The sequence below is a fragment of the Peromyscus eremicus genome, chromosome 2, assembly GCF_949786415.1.
Source record: "Peromyscus eremicus chromosome 2, PerEre_H2_v1, whole genome shotgun sequence".
Lineage (NCBI taxonomy): Eukaryota > Metazoa > Chordata > Mammalia > Rodentia > Cricetidae > Peromyscus > Peromyscus eremicus.
Window position 1 is genome coordinate 151,715,811 of NC_081417.1, and position 14,691 is coordinate 151,730,501.

Sequence of the window (14,691 nt, forward strand, 5' to 3'; positions counted from 1 at the left end):
GATCCACCTGGCTCTGCCTCCCGAGTGCTGGGATTAAAGGCGTGCGCCACCACCGCCCGGCCAGCCAGTGAGTTTTACTGGGGTTACTCACAGGAATATGGGTGAGGGATCACTTACAGGAGCAGAAATGACTCAAAGACAGCTGTGTCACCAAGGCCCCCCCCCCCAGCATGGCTGACAGCTCACAAAGCTGGAACCTGGAGCACACTGCACAGCCTGCAGGCAGCTCACCAGTTGGAAAATGTCCTTTTCCGGCAGCTCAGCTCAGCTCTGCTTCTCCTAGACAGCTGGGCTTGTCTGAGAGTGTCTCCCAGCAGTTCTTACTTACATACTCTCAGGGAGGGAGGGGCCTAGTGGATCCGCTCAGCTTCAGGAACTTCCTGATGCTGTTTTTGAGTTGTTTACTTCCTGTCTTAAAGAGCTTCCTGAAGGATGTGTGTTTCACCTCCCCTTAGAAAATCCTGTTGTTTAACCTCCCTGTAAACATACTGTGTCTTATAAAGTTTCCCTCCAAAATGGAAGACTTTAACCTCAGGGGAAACTGCTGTACATACAATACATGCTCTGAGTTTGTGTCTGTTTGTGTGTGTGTGTGTGTGTGTGTGTGTGTATGTGTGTGTGTGTGTGTGTAAGGGGGAGTGTATAAGTGTTTGAATGTTTGAGTGACTGCTTGAGTGTATATGCCTGTGAATAAGGGTGTTGAGTCTGTGAGTATATATGTCAATGTATGAATGGGTGTGTATGTAAGAGTATGCGGGTGTGTATGAATGAATATGTGAGGTCTGATGGAATGTGTGTGTGTCTGTGTGAGTGAATGAGCATATGTGGGTGTGCAGGTCAGTGGGTAGGGTGTTGGGTGTGTCACACAACAACTTACAAGAAACTATGTTGTGACCACAATTTGTGTCCCTTGGGTCGACATGTGTAACAACATATGGAGGTAGGACCTTTGGATTGACCTGACTCTTAGTGCTGGACAGACCAGTTCAAACACCCTCCATGGCTCCAAGCTTCCCACCTCATTCCATGCACTATGGTTTATGTATGGTTCCTTAAAAGTTGACATGTTGATGGGGGTGAGGTAACAGAACCTTTAAGAGGAGGGGCCCAGTAATATGTCGTTAGATCATGGTGGCGCTACCATTAGGGTTAATGCTGGCCTCACTGGAGTGGGTCGGGTCTCATGGGACTTAGTTTCATTCCTGTAAGAATGAATTATTGCTGAGACAGGCACCTCCTGAGCCCTTCTGCATACACAACCACCTTGCAATGTCACCAGCCACCACATCCTCACTGGAGCTGAGAGTGAAAAAAAAAAACCTCTTTTCTTCACAAAACGCCCAGACTTGGTTAGTCTGTTGTCGCAGCACGAATGGAGACATTGTGGCAAACCTCCTCGCCTCCCTTAGGCTTGCTGTCCCCTCCCAGAGCTCCAGAGACTGGCTCTCCCTGTACCGGACAGCTCAGATCTGCTCCCGGGCTGCTGCTCATTGAGCGTGCCTAAACGTCCCCAGCCTGGACTCTGAACCTGGAGGACGACGGCACAACCCTCCCCAAAGGCTTCTGGTTCCACACATTGCCCCCCAGGACTCCCCAACATGATGGTTGGAAAACCGAAGATGGCCTAAAACCCTAGTACTTTGGAGGCTGAGGCAGGAGGATTTTACATTTGAGGCCAGCCTGGACTTCATAATGAGACCTGTCTTAATAAATAAATAAACAGATAAATGAGTGGACAAGTGACTGGAAACAGAGCCAACTCAAGACCAACGGGTCTTCCTCTGCTGAAACCCCCAGTGATCCCCCTGTTGCCAAGCGTTCACTGTCTTCTGCACCCCTTACTCCCTCCGTTGTAGCCACACCCCTACTTTGTCTTCTGCTCTTGCCTGGAATGTTCTAGACCCAGAATGTTCTCCGGCCCCCTGCTTCCTTCTCAGTCTTTGCTCAACCCCACCCACCCGCCCCATGTGGCCTCCCACCAACCCTATTCAACGCCCTGAGCCTCCTCCCCACAGACTCTGTCTCTGTCTCTCAGCACTTTGCCTCTCTGGAGTGCCAACACTAACCAATACTTCCTTACTCTGTTCCTCTGCACTCACGGGCAGAACGGGGGTGACTGGGGTGACTGGGGGGATACAGCATTTGTCTTGCTCGCCACACTCTATCTACAGGTCACTTTGAAGCAAGTCTTAGCACACAGCAGGTACTGAGGGAAATTGACGGTGTCCGAGGCCTGGCTGCCCCTCTGCCGGGACTCAGAGAGGTTAAGGATCTTGCTGGACATCACACAGGAAGGTGGAAGGCAGAGCTAGCTCGCTAGCATGGTCTGCAAAGAGTCTCTTCTGTTGGAGCTGTGTGGTGGATGAGTGTCTGAGGACAGACCTCAGTCCTGCCTGACTTGGGGCCTGCAGCTTGCTGGGCAAGTTCATTACATCCCATGAATCTCCAATCCTTTGTGTACACAATGAGGCCGAGTGGGGCAGCTGTTAAACACCGTGAGGACCCAGAGCACCGGGGCCTCCTCTCTCAGGTACCACCACACCCCCAGCTCCCCTCCTCTGTGGTCAGAGAGGCAGAGAGGAGCTGTTGACCGATGAGGTCGGTTCACTGGACTAAGAATGTTGAGTGATAGCGATATACAGGCCCATTCCAGATGAGTGAGCTGTAAGACAGACTATGGCTGTTGGCCACCAGCTCCTTCACAAAAGGGGAGACTTCTGCCATAAATTCTTGGGCCAAGGATAAAGGGACAATCCCACAGCTGCTGTTGGAGGCTATGACAGTACTTCCCACATACTCAGCACTGGGGACCCACAGGAAAGCAGTACCTTTTGATAGATATTTTGATAGATGATAATTTGATAGATGAGGAAACCAAGGGGCATTCTGGGAGCCACACAACTGGTGCTCAGCAGAGCTGCCCTAGAGTCCAGGCTTGCCCCTTGTCCTAATCAGCTTCTCCTTGCCCATTATTATCCCAAGAACATCTTGGCCAGCACTGACCAACAGGCTAACGTGCCTATATAAAGTCCCATCAAGACATGATATTTGAAAATCAATACAGCAGCAGAAAAGGGAATGTTTGCAATTCTTCTGCCCCTTGACAGGTGGACAGTGATGGCTCTTCCTCTGATACAAAGTGGGAAACTGAGGACCAGAGATGTCTCCCATCAAAGCCATGGTGTGGGAGTGAGAACCAGACCCTTCCACCTAGTGCCTCCTGGGAATCCAGTGTCCCCTCCGCCCCACCTGGAGACCCACTGGACTCCTGCCCTCCAGCAATGAGTCACCTCCTTATAGCCTGCTTGCTCCTCTTCTTCCTCTGCAGCAACCTCACTCAGGGTCTGTCCTCAAACTGGAGACCATACACTTCCTGTGGGTCACCTCCACGGCCCCACCAACTACCACGGTACCTGGCATGGTAGAAACTCAGGCAATGTGAAAGGAGTGAGCGGATGAATGACTATAGAAGGTGAGATCCTTTGGGGCTTCCAGAACTCTGGTGGCTTTTCCTGGGTCCTCGGCCCTTCAGAAGACAGTTCTCAGTGCACCTTGTGGGCAGGCCTAGATGAAAGTTCTGCCTCATATCTCTCAGTACCTGGCTCTGCCATCCCTAAGTGTGGAGGGAAAATCCGTGGACGTGAACAGACAGACACACAAGCAGATGACGTGGGGAAGATGGAGGAGATACCGCCCTTGCTGGCCGTGGCTTTCAACTTTATTTTCTTTTCCCTGCAGCAGCTGCTTGAACTCTCAAGAAGGATGGAGCCAGGAGAGGTAAGCGGTCCCAGCACTGGTCCTTTCTGGCAGCCTGCCACAGTCCCGCCTGGTATTCATCCATGTCTCCAGATTCGGGAGCAGCCTCTCCCTGCTACTGAGGAGCCCAAGGCCACCCTCTCCTCACTGCCTCATACGCTATGCCCTCTCCAGAGCGAGGTGACCAGCCTTCCTCCAAGACACTCCAGAAAGCACCCAAGAGCCCTTCTTTGAGCAAGCGAGCCTTCGCCATGATGAAGATGATGGTCATGTATGCCGTCCAGCCTGTTCAATACTCATCCACCCAGCAGCGCTCTTCCAGTCACACCTGAAACGTGGCTAAGAGATGATGGGCCAAATCACTAACATGCAGATTAAGTGGTTGTGGATAGCTACTGATAACTGCCTTGGACAGTGCCTTCTGAAATGTGTTTCTGAGTGGCCTCCAACCTGGCCCTGGCTTCAATCCTTCATGCTGGAGCAGGGGAGCCCCTGGTCCCCAACATCCCTTATCTGGCAATAGTTATTCACTGTGTCCCATCCCCATGACAGCCCATAAAGCCCACATGGCCCACATATCTCTTGCCTTTTATTCCAGCATCTCCCAGAGACCCATTATGTACAGATTGTATTTATACACATATAATATACATCATATATACGTATTCATATATATATTCACACGCCAGCCCACATGCTCAGACACTCACACATACATCCTTCCTGGAGGGGCACGGCCACCTCCGAGCCTCACTCAGCCCCAACAAAAGGTTCTGGGTTTAGCAGGCAGTGGTGAGGTTTTATGGTTTTTTTGCTTCAAAACCAAAACAAAACAAAAAGGCCATATTCTCCAAGTGTGTCCTTCCATACCCCATGACCCTAAAACCCCTCCCCAAAACATTCTGAATTTTTGTTTTCAAAGGTTTTCCTCTGCTCTTCAAGGCCTCAGTGGAGAATCCAGGCCTGTCTTGTGGCCTGTGCAAGTCCCTGGGGGGAATCCAGGTGGGCCAAAAAAGGTCCCAGCATGTCTCCAGCGGTCCAGCTGCCCTGTGACAACCTCCAGATGGACAGGGTGGATAGCTATAGAGCCAAGGGCACCTGCCAGATAAGAAGTGTACTGTCTGTCTCGCTGCACGGGGCCGGCCGCCCACTCAGGCCACCTGGAGCACTGCCAAAGTGTCGGTAACCTTGCCCACCGGAGATAATGGCCACAGAACAGATCTCCTTGCGGTGGGCATCACGGGCACAGGGCCGGCTGCGTACCCAGACATCGGGGTCATCGGCCATCTCGTAGATGGAGCCATCCTCCTCACTATGTTCCAGAGCTGAGCCATCAGTGGGTGCCGGCTCCCGCACGGACAGCACGGGCCCGGGGAGGTGGGCCGTGGAGCGCAGGCGGTATTGAAGCAGGATGCCTTTCTTGCGGCTCAACTCTCGGCCTGTGTGGCTATCAGGTGCAGGCACTGGCTCATGAGCCTGTCCATCTGGCTTGTCCTCCTCAGCCTGAGGCCCCTCAGCCTCTTCCTGGTCACTCCGCAGGATGTCAGGGGCCAAGATGCTCATGGCCACAGCCAGGAAGGCCACAGGTCCACAGTGACCATTGAGAGACACCATGCCTTTCCCTGTGAGAGCAGAGGAGAAGGGCCAAGAGACCAGGTCATTAAGGGAGATAGCCAAGTACTTCTGGAGAACTTTCTGAGTGGGTTGGACATTTTCGTCTGCCATCTATGTTGGCATCTCCCCGGAGGCCATAAGATCTGTCTACGCCATGCTTCATGGCATGACTTTATAGAACAGGGCCTGTTGTGGTATATTACTTTAACTATGCAAAGATGTGTTACATTTGCTTATGCTGCATTTGTTTAATTATGAAAAGATGCATTGCTGTTTCATCTTGCCTGCCTAAGGCACCTGACTGGTCCAATAAAAAGCTGAATGGCCAATAGCTAGGCAGAGAAAGGCTGGGCAGGGCTGGTGAGCAGAGAGAATAAACAGGAGGAGAAAACTAGGCTCAAGAGGAGGAACTAGAGAAGAAGAGAGAGGAAAACGAAGGAGACACCCGGGGCAAGAAGCCAGGCAGCTGCCAGCCAGACACAGAAAACAGTGAAAGTAAGATGTACAGAAGGAAAGAAAAGTAAAAAGCCCCGAGGCAAAAGGTGGATAAAGAGAAACAGGGTAATTTAAGTGAAAAGAGCTAGACACAAACGAGCCTAAGCTAAAGCCGAGCATTCATAAGAAGTCTCTGTGTCATGATTTGGGAGCTGGCTGGTGTCCTAAAAGAAAAGGCCTGGTACAGGGGCCATCCTGCATCTCCAGGGTGGAACAGCCACACTGATAACTTCCTCTGAGCTCCACCCAGAAAGCCAAGTCTTGTAACAAGCTCTACAGCTCCTCCTTCCGGCCAAGCTCCAGCATCCACAGTGCATCCTGTCTGCATCCTCCCAGGGGAGCTGGCACCTAGCGACTCCTTGATCTCTCTCCACCATGGCACCCTCTGCCTGGACCATGGCTGTCCTGGACATTACCTGCCTCACACATCCCCATGTGCCGTGTCCCACCCAGCCTGGGTGCCTCCTTGCATGCACAAATTGCTCTAGCGAGTGCATCATGAAGACAAGACACCCAGAAATCTGAGAGTCTAGAAGAGGGTAGAGGTCTGGCAGGGCTTCCTCACGGTTGGCTCCTCCCTCTCTCCCCTATGCTTGCTGACCACTAGAGGAGACCCCTGCCTTCCCTTTCAGGGCAGAGGCAAAGGGGACCAGAGCTCCAGTGACTAAACACCAGGATTTCCCTGACCCTGCTTCTGTTCTATTGGGTGTAGGATCACAGGTGAGGGCCGACTGGCTGCCACAGCTGACACGGGGCCATACCCAGAGCCCACACTTCTACCTCTGATACTCTGCTACAGAGACAAGCAGCAGGGCCCAGCAGAGACTCTGCCACTAATCAGGTGCCTCAGCCAACCCTCAGATTCTCCAGTCAGTGTGAGAATCTCAACCCAGATCAGAAAAGTAAGATTCAGAAGGTAGGAGGTGGTAGCCTGGGATATTATTTTACTATGCCCTGGCTAAGGCGAGAGGGACAGTGAGGCCAGACACGATCACAAATCAGTAGGGATTGCAGATATCTGGGCCCAGTTCCCCCTCCTCCCTGAAGCCAACCCCCAAACCCACCGAGACAGCCTCAGAACCTTACCTGTGATCTTGGGGATGCCCTCCAGGCGGGGCACGGGCAACAGGACAATAACACCCTGGTCGGTGCCTACCCAGAGCAGACCCTGGCAGATGAGGAGGCTGGTGACACATAGGTGCTTCTGGCCTGCAGAGAGAGGGGCAACATACGCTCAGTTCATCCGGGTCAGGGAGCTGTACAGCCCAGACGTCCCCCAAGACAAGTTAGAGGGTGTCGTGGTTAGGACATGGGCACCCAGTCAGACCTCAGTTTCCCCATGTGTAAGTGGACTGCTGTGAGGACACAGCGGGGTGATGCCACAGGACATGGTGACTGGCCGATGTGGGCTCTGTGTGTCGGGGCCCAGTTGCCTGGCACCCAGGGGCAGTTGGGTGTCCATTTGAAAGCCGCACCCAGCAAGCCAGCCTGCAAGCCAATGAAGAGCAGGTGGGACAGTCTGCAATGGGCAGGGATAAAGTAGAAGCTGGCAGCAGTAGCATGTACTAGAAGGGGGCCAGGGCAGAGCCTGTGAACAAGCCTGCTGCCAGGTTACTCCAGGCAAATGGGTAGTTGAGTAGACGGACAGACAGATGAATAGATAATAAGAAGGGTGGATAGGTGAGTGGATGGAAGAGTGTATTGGGCAGTGGGTAGGTGGATGGATGGATGGATGGATGGATGGATGGATGGATGGATGGATAAATGAATTCACAAATGCATAGATAGGTGGACTGGTAGATGAATAGATAGGTGAATGGGTAGATGAGTGAATGGATGGATGGATGGATGGATGGATGGATGGATGGATGGATGGATGGGCAGGCAGATGGATAGACAGATTGGCAAGGGTGTAGATAGATGGACAGATGGATGGATTAAGCAATTAATCAGTAAATGGATGGCAGGAGGGATAATGGATGGATGGATGGATGGATGGATGGATGGATAGATAGATTGGCAATTGGTAGATGAATAGGTTGGTAGATGGATAGATGGGTGAATAGATGGATGGTCAGATGAGAAAAAGGGTGGGTAGATGAGTGGATGGGTGGACACATACACACACATACACACACACACACACACACACACACACACACACAGAGTTGAGCACAGCTCTGAGACAGTAACACACACTCACTGGAGGTGCATGGAGTAATATTTGTAAATACTTAAAGGCCCTAGACTCTAATACGCTAAGATCAGTTCCATCCCAGATACGAACCCCCAAAATAGTAAGGCCAAGAGGGAGCTGTGGCTATGCTGCCCCCCACATGCCTCACCTTCCTTTCCATAAGCTCCCGAGACCCCAAGATCTAGAGCAGGTGGTACGGAGGCCTCGCATCCTCATCCCAACCACAGCAGAAGCTTGACAAAAGGAAGAGGTGAAAGAGGAACCCACAGAGACAACAGAGGTGAGAAACGACTTCATCTGCAGGCCTCATTCCGGGGCCCCTCTCTTCCGCCTCAAGGAAGAGAGTGAGACACTTCACAAACAGTCCAAAAGAAAAAATTTCTAATGGTGGATAAATATTTGATCATAGAGACTTAATACACAGGGCTCAGCTCACCCCGGCCATCTATCTGGAGATATACAACTTTTAAAAGCTCAGGCTCTCGGAGAACATTTTATTAATGACCTGTCTAGTTAAAAGGAGGAGGGAGTTTAGGTTTAAAAAAAATGCATTAATACCAGTCGGGTACTCCAGTGGAAGGAAGGGAGCGTGATAAATTTTTTAACACGCCCTAAAAAAAAAAAAAAAAAAAAAAAAAAAAATCCACACTTAGAGGAAGAACAAATTTATTACTAATTATGCAATTATTTCATTTGGTGGTGTGGGGGAGAAGAAATACTTAAAAGCCTGTTTTAAATATCTCTAATAAAGAATTTAAAAATCCTGTTCAGCTTTTCTTCCTCCAGGGCACAGTGTGGGGTGGACAGGAAGCCGCCCTCTGCCCTCCGATTCCTGCCTGGGAAACTGACTCCAGCTCAGCTGGGGGGATGGGAGTCTCTCTCAGCTCAACGGAGCTAGATACTCAGCTTGGCTGATCAGGGGTGCACAGGCCTAGAGGAGACCCAGGTCTGTGGAGGGCTCAGACGTAAGAAAGGGCTCCCTCTCTGCTCACACACAGCTGGTGCCTCAGGGAAGGTACTGACCCAGAGGCTCAGGGTGGGCAAGGAGGCTCTGCAGGAGCTCCCTGGCAACAGGCCAGCGGGACAGGGCCTGAAGGTAACAACGATAACAATAGGAAGATAAGAATGATGACAGTAAATGTCTCTGTCAGGACTGAGGCTTTCTCCTACCAAGAACTTCAGGGTGACAAGTGGGGAGAAGAGAGTGGACCACTGTTTCCAGGCAGAGCAGGGGGTCTAGCAAGAATGTGACTCTGAGATCAGCCAAGCTCTGACTCAGCCCTGTATCCATGGAGAAACTGAGGCTGGGGAGAGGATGTGCCCACCACCTGACCAGCAGAGTGACAAGGACAGGCCTGTCACACAGCCTCCAGGGTCTCTGCTCACATGACTTGGAAGCAATGACACTCACCCGTGGTACCTCCCCTTTAAAAGCCAAGAACACAATATCTGGGGTCCTCTGGGATACAGCATGAGCCCAACCAGAGCTGGGCTTCTCCACCACTCCACCCCCCTACCCCCCACCCCCCTACCCCACCCCCGTGGATCCTCCCACAGACCGGCCTCTGACAGCTGAAGTCACTGCCTCTCCCTTTACTCTGCCCTGACTAGACAAGACTCCCAAGATTTTCAAAACCTCATAAGATTAACCATTTTTTTCCATTGTTCCATTATCTTGAAATAATTTAGCTATCAAGATAAATGCCGAAGTAGTTCTATGATACGGAGAATTTTTTATTATGTTGTATAATGGATGAAACTGGTCCGAATCCCAGTCCTGCCCCCCCTTCCCCCTTTCAGGAAATAGACTCAAACTGGAGGAAGGGGGAGGAGAAGGCAGGAAGGAACAGGACCACAATCAACACAGGGCTTCTGATGCAGGGGAATGGTGCAGAAGGGACTGTCCCCACCTCAGCCATGTGAAGCACCTTCCTAGCCATGGGATCTACCCTCAGGACTGCATCCCAATACATGGAGGGACCAGAGTACTCAGTGGCTACGCCCGGACTCAACTAACTCTGAAGTTGGGTGTGTGTGTGATCCCCCACACTTCCCATCATCCAGCAGGACTCTGAGCCGCTGCATGACAAGGCATATGACCCTGCTGAGGAGACCTATGTCTGCATCTCTAACTCGGGGACCATCTGCAGCTTTGGGGGCTTAGAGCACAGTGTGATGGCCATCAGCAGAGCCTTGCTTGGCACCGGACTCTGGTAGACTGGCAGCTCTGAGTAGATAGCATGGCTGCTGCCTAGCTTGTTAATGGCCACCTGACCCTCAGTGATGCCCTGACTAGCCAGGTGGAAGCAGCAGCCAGGATGATGTCTGGGTCACAGCTGGAAATAGGGATCAGATCTCAGGGGAGGACAGAGGCCCTCAGGCCCCAAGGCGCTGGCCAGTGAGCCTTTCCCCAGTTCAGCTCAAACCCACGCCCAGCCTTGCCTTTCTCCCGGACCCAGGTAAAAGTGTTGCTGTTTCCCTAGCCCCAGGGCCAGTTTCCTAGCTGACAAACCCAGGCCTGCCTAAGGATGTTGGTCATCCTCTTCAACTAGTCCCAGGTCAAGTGGACTGGTAGAAGCTGGGACAAGGATAGAAGCAGAAGAAGCTGGTACCTATAGCTCCATGGGTAGCCCAGAAGCCATTTGAAGGGAGAGTGGACCACAGCAGGCATCTGCCCAGGGTCTCCAAAGCAGCCCTTCATATGGGCAGCAATGGCGGGTAGGGATGGAAGCCAACTCCACAGAGATTTCAGGAGAGAGCAGCAAGGTGGGGTGTGGTATGAGCCCCAGTGGTAATCCCTCCTCCCTCACCCCCTCATCTCACAGACAGCTTTGTAAGAGAAAGTACAGTCCCCTAGAAGTTGCCATCCAAATTCTTCACCTTCACGGTGTTTCCAAACCTGCTGAATAACAAATATAGAGGTTCTCCTTCCTTCTAGAAAGTTCTACGGAAAGAGACAGATGGGGTCTCCTCTCCTGCCCACAGATCAGAGGCAGAATGAGGCTTTGGTTGACCTGAGCATTGGGACGGTGTAGACAGCCTGGGTCCCCTGCCCATGTGTTTTTGGTACCAGTTCCCAGCACCTGAAAGCCTACCAGCTTACAGCCCGCTCCTGAGCGTCTAGACTGCTGGGATGTGGTCCAGGGGGCAGAGGGTCAGGAATGGAAGCTTCGGTAGGACAAGCCTGGGCATAAATCCCAGCCCTGCATCTTCCCATCTACCATGAACCAGTTTTTAAGTCTGACCAAGGCTACCCTGGCAGTTAACGAGCTGGGCTGCCCACTACACAACCACCTGCTGCCATCCAGGAACGTCAGTCCCCTCATGCCAGCCCCAGCTGGTTTCACAGCCTCGCCTGGCACAAGGAAGGGGGTCCTCCTGACTCCAGACCCCAGGAAGCCAGCAGCCTCACCTGGCAGGAGGAAGGTGGTCCTGGTGGCAATGTTGATCTCTTGAAGATGCTCCAGGGTCTCAGTGTGGAAGAGGCGGATGGAGGAGCCAGAAGAGAAGGCCATCCAGACACCGCTGCCCGCTTTCACCATGTGCGTTACACTCACCGCCTCATCCTGGTGTGCCTCGAAGCTTTGCTGTGTACAGAGGGGATGGAGGTATCAGGCTGAGGCTGCCATCCTGACCAGCCCCCACTCTCCAGGATCAAGTGTTCCCATATTCTTGAAGGGCGCAAGCTAAGCAAGGCTCTGCCGGAACCTGTCTGCCATAAGCCTTGGAAGCCCAGTGTACTGCACAGATTAGCAACTAACAGGAATCGGGTCTGCAGTGCGGACTGACTGTGGTGGCGTAAACGCTCCTAATGTGACTACAGACAACCAAGGTGACAGCAAGGTGAGAAGGCAAAAATGCATGCTTGGCTCGTGAGTGGAGACCCAGCTCCAACACACACAAGGGCTCCGTTCAGGTTCTCGGCTTCCAGCAGGGAAAAGCGGAGCCACCAGCTGGCAGAAGCTGAAGCTATATGCATAGTTTTTGGCTTTGAGAAAGGGTCTTGCTATATAACCCTTGCCAGACTGATACTATGTAGCCCAGGCTGGCCCCCAGCTCATAATTCTCCCACCTCTGCCTCCTAAATACTAAGATCACAGGCCATGTCCAACTATGTATATTATTTAAAGTAACCATGGCAACCTGCAGAACTACCCGGGGAAGGAAATAAGAGTGTGAACCAAATCCTCATCTCTCATAGAGTGGTGAAGGAAGGAAAAGTCAAGAAATAATGTTCAAAACCCAGAGACCAAGAGCGCAGGAGCAAATGACGAAGGTGTGTGGATTAAAGACAGAGCACCGGAGGCAGGCTGGGGGACGAGCAGGAACTGCTCCATGCCAGCTGATTTTCTTCTTATCGGCATTGGTCTATTTGATCTTAAGCAAACAATACAACCCTCCGGATACAGGGCTGGGCAAGTGGCTCCATCAGTAAGGTGTGTGCCTCACAAGCAGGAGGATCCAAGTTTGATGCCCAGAACCTATGCTTTTTGCTTTTTGTTTTCTGTATTTTTCCTCCCAAGCGATTGTGGTACTGTACATGACAATCCCGTCACTGCAGAGGTGGAGGCCTGAAACTCACTGGCTATTTCATAAGTTAAAAACCAGCGAAAGGCCCTGTCTCAAAAGAAAAAAGTGGATAGTACCTGAGGATGACATCCCAGGCTGTCTTCTGGCCTCCACACCAACACATCCATACACAGTACACACACATGAATGTGCATGCTCACACACGTGTGCGCGCACACACACACATATATACACAAGTGTATCTATATGCATGCATGCACACTCACACATACACAAGTGTACGCAATATGTGCACACACACACACACACACACACACTCACACACACAGAGAGCAGAAGTCCCTGACCCTCAGACAGGCAGAGTGCATGGTCTCCACAGGGTGGGGCATCCCTGGGGTGAGGACAGGAACCTGCCTCCTCCCTCAGACTGGGGGCTCTATCTAAGCACTCTTGAGGTGCACAGGAGGGGCTATGTCTCTCTTCTCAGCTGCATCCTCCACTTCAAGCACAGAGGGCTTGGAGACTCTGACCTCTGAAGGAAACTAAGCCAACATGGAGCCAGGGCTGGGCCTCAGCAGGGACACAACAGCCCTATCACTCAGAACCTGCATGCAGCCAGCCCAGCCCTTCGCTTGAGCTGTTTCTTCCGAGAAATCTATGATGGCTCCTTGTTTGCTAGAACCAGCCTGAGGGGAATCCAGGAGAGTTCAAGTGGGATCCTCCTCTGAAGTCTGGCGGCAGAAAGTCAGGGGAGACATAGAAGCCAAGCCTGACAGATACCCCTCAGCCAGTGGTCAGTGTCAGGCATGCAGACGGACTGATTCAGCACCTGCAGCACAGGGAAGGCCCAGCAAGCTTGTCTGCGGTCTTTTCCAAAAACAGCAAACACATCTTTGCATGCAAATGCACACGCACGCAGTAGCAGGATGCATGTGTGAGGCCGCTCAGAGGAGAGCATTGCTGACCCCAGAAGAAGCCAAACGCACTGAAGAATGTGAGGCCTGGGCCTGCAGACGCCTCTCCTGAGTCTGCAGCCGCCACCACTGGGCCCTGCCTCCTGTCTGATTGAAGGAGTCTGCAATGTACCCAGCCTTGTTCCTCCAGAGGTAGGACTAGTCAATGCTGGGCCTGGTGGACCATGCAGGCCCATGCCAACTCACAGGGACAGGACATGAGGGAGAGGGGGGACCACTTGGGGCCCCAGGCCATCTAGGCTTCCCCAGGTACTTTTGCTCATGTCAGGAGACTGATTCCTTGACTCCAAGCTGGTCTCGGATTCCTGGCTGAGCCTCCTGGGCCCATAGAGAGATAGTAGGTAGGGACAGAGAACATGCCAGCATCATGGGTCCTAGGGGGAGCCAAGCCCAGCACCCCAGGGTGAGGGAAGGCAGTGATGGGGCCCAGGCCTCAGTGCCCACTGGGTTCAGTGCCAATGAGCCATGTAACTGCTGAGTTGGTAAACCAGGCTTTCCTGGAAGCCAGTCCTGACCACACAGGAAAGAACCCAGACAGGGAGCCTGGCACACAACCTCTGACCGTAGGGGGTGGTCCTGCTTAAGGATGAAAAGATCTGTCAGCAGATACCAAGCTTTCCCTGGCAGGTTTGGTGGTAGTGGAAGGGCATCACTAGTCGAAGAAGATGACACGTGACTGAAAGAGACCATAGAGGTGGGAACTTGAGGGTTCTCCCAAGTTCCGCCCCTGAAAAGAGAATGGAGGTGACATCACTGCCCCATCCTGATCTCGACCCCTGCTCCCTCTGGAGCCACCAGCTAGGGCACCAGGGGGACAGTGGGTTGGGGCAGGGGAAACAGCCTAGAGCCTCTCCCAACTATGAAAGCAAGGAATTAGTGAAAGACTGACGGGAATGTGTCCACAGCATCCAGGACCCAGACCAGAGAGGCTCCCGGCCAATCCAAACAAGGCCGAGTATCACACTAGTAACGAGGGGCCTGGATTCTAGTGTGCTGGGTTTTCTAAAGAGTCTGAGAGCTGGGTGTGGAGGCTCATGCCTGTAATCCTGTTACGCAGTAACCTGAGGCAGGAGGGATGGCCAGGAGTTCAAGACCAGTGTGGGCTACACAGTGAGACACCAGAGA

The 14,691-nt window shown here is 52.4% G+C and overlaps 1 protein-coding gene across 1 annotated transcript in view; it reads right to left on the reverse strand.

Annotated features, from left to right (window-relative positions):
- Positions 1-4,327: 4,327 nt before the first annotated feature.
- Positions 4,328-14,691, reverse strand: part of Arhgef10l (Rho guanine nucleotide exchange factor 10 like) — a 108,236-nt gene continuing 97,872 nt past the window's right edge. Inside the window, exons 26-28 of the mRNA XM_059255308.1 lie at positions 11,475-11,649; positions 6,952-7,074; positions 4,328-5,378 (exon numbers count right to left, since the gene is read on the reverse strand). Of these exons, the coding sequence (XP_059111291.1) occupies positions 4,837-5,378; positions 6,952-7,074; positions 11,475-11,649 (840 nt within the window). The 3' untranslated portion in view covers positions 4,328-4,836. The remainder of the gene's footprint in view (positions 5,379-6,951; positions 7,075-11,474; positions 11,650-14,691) is intronic.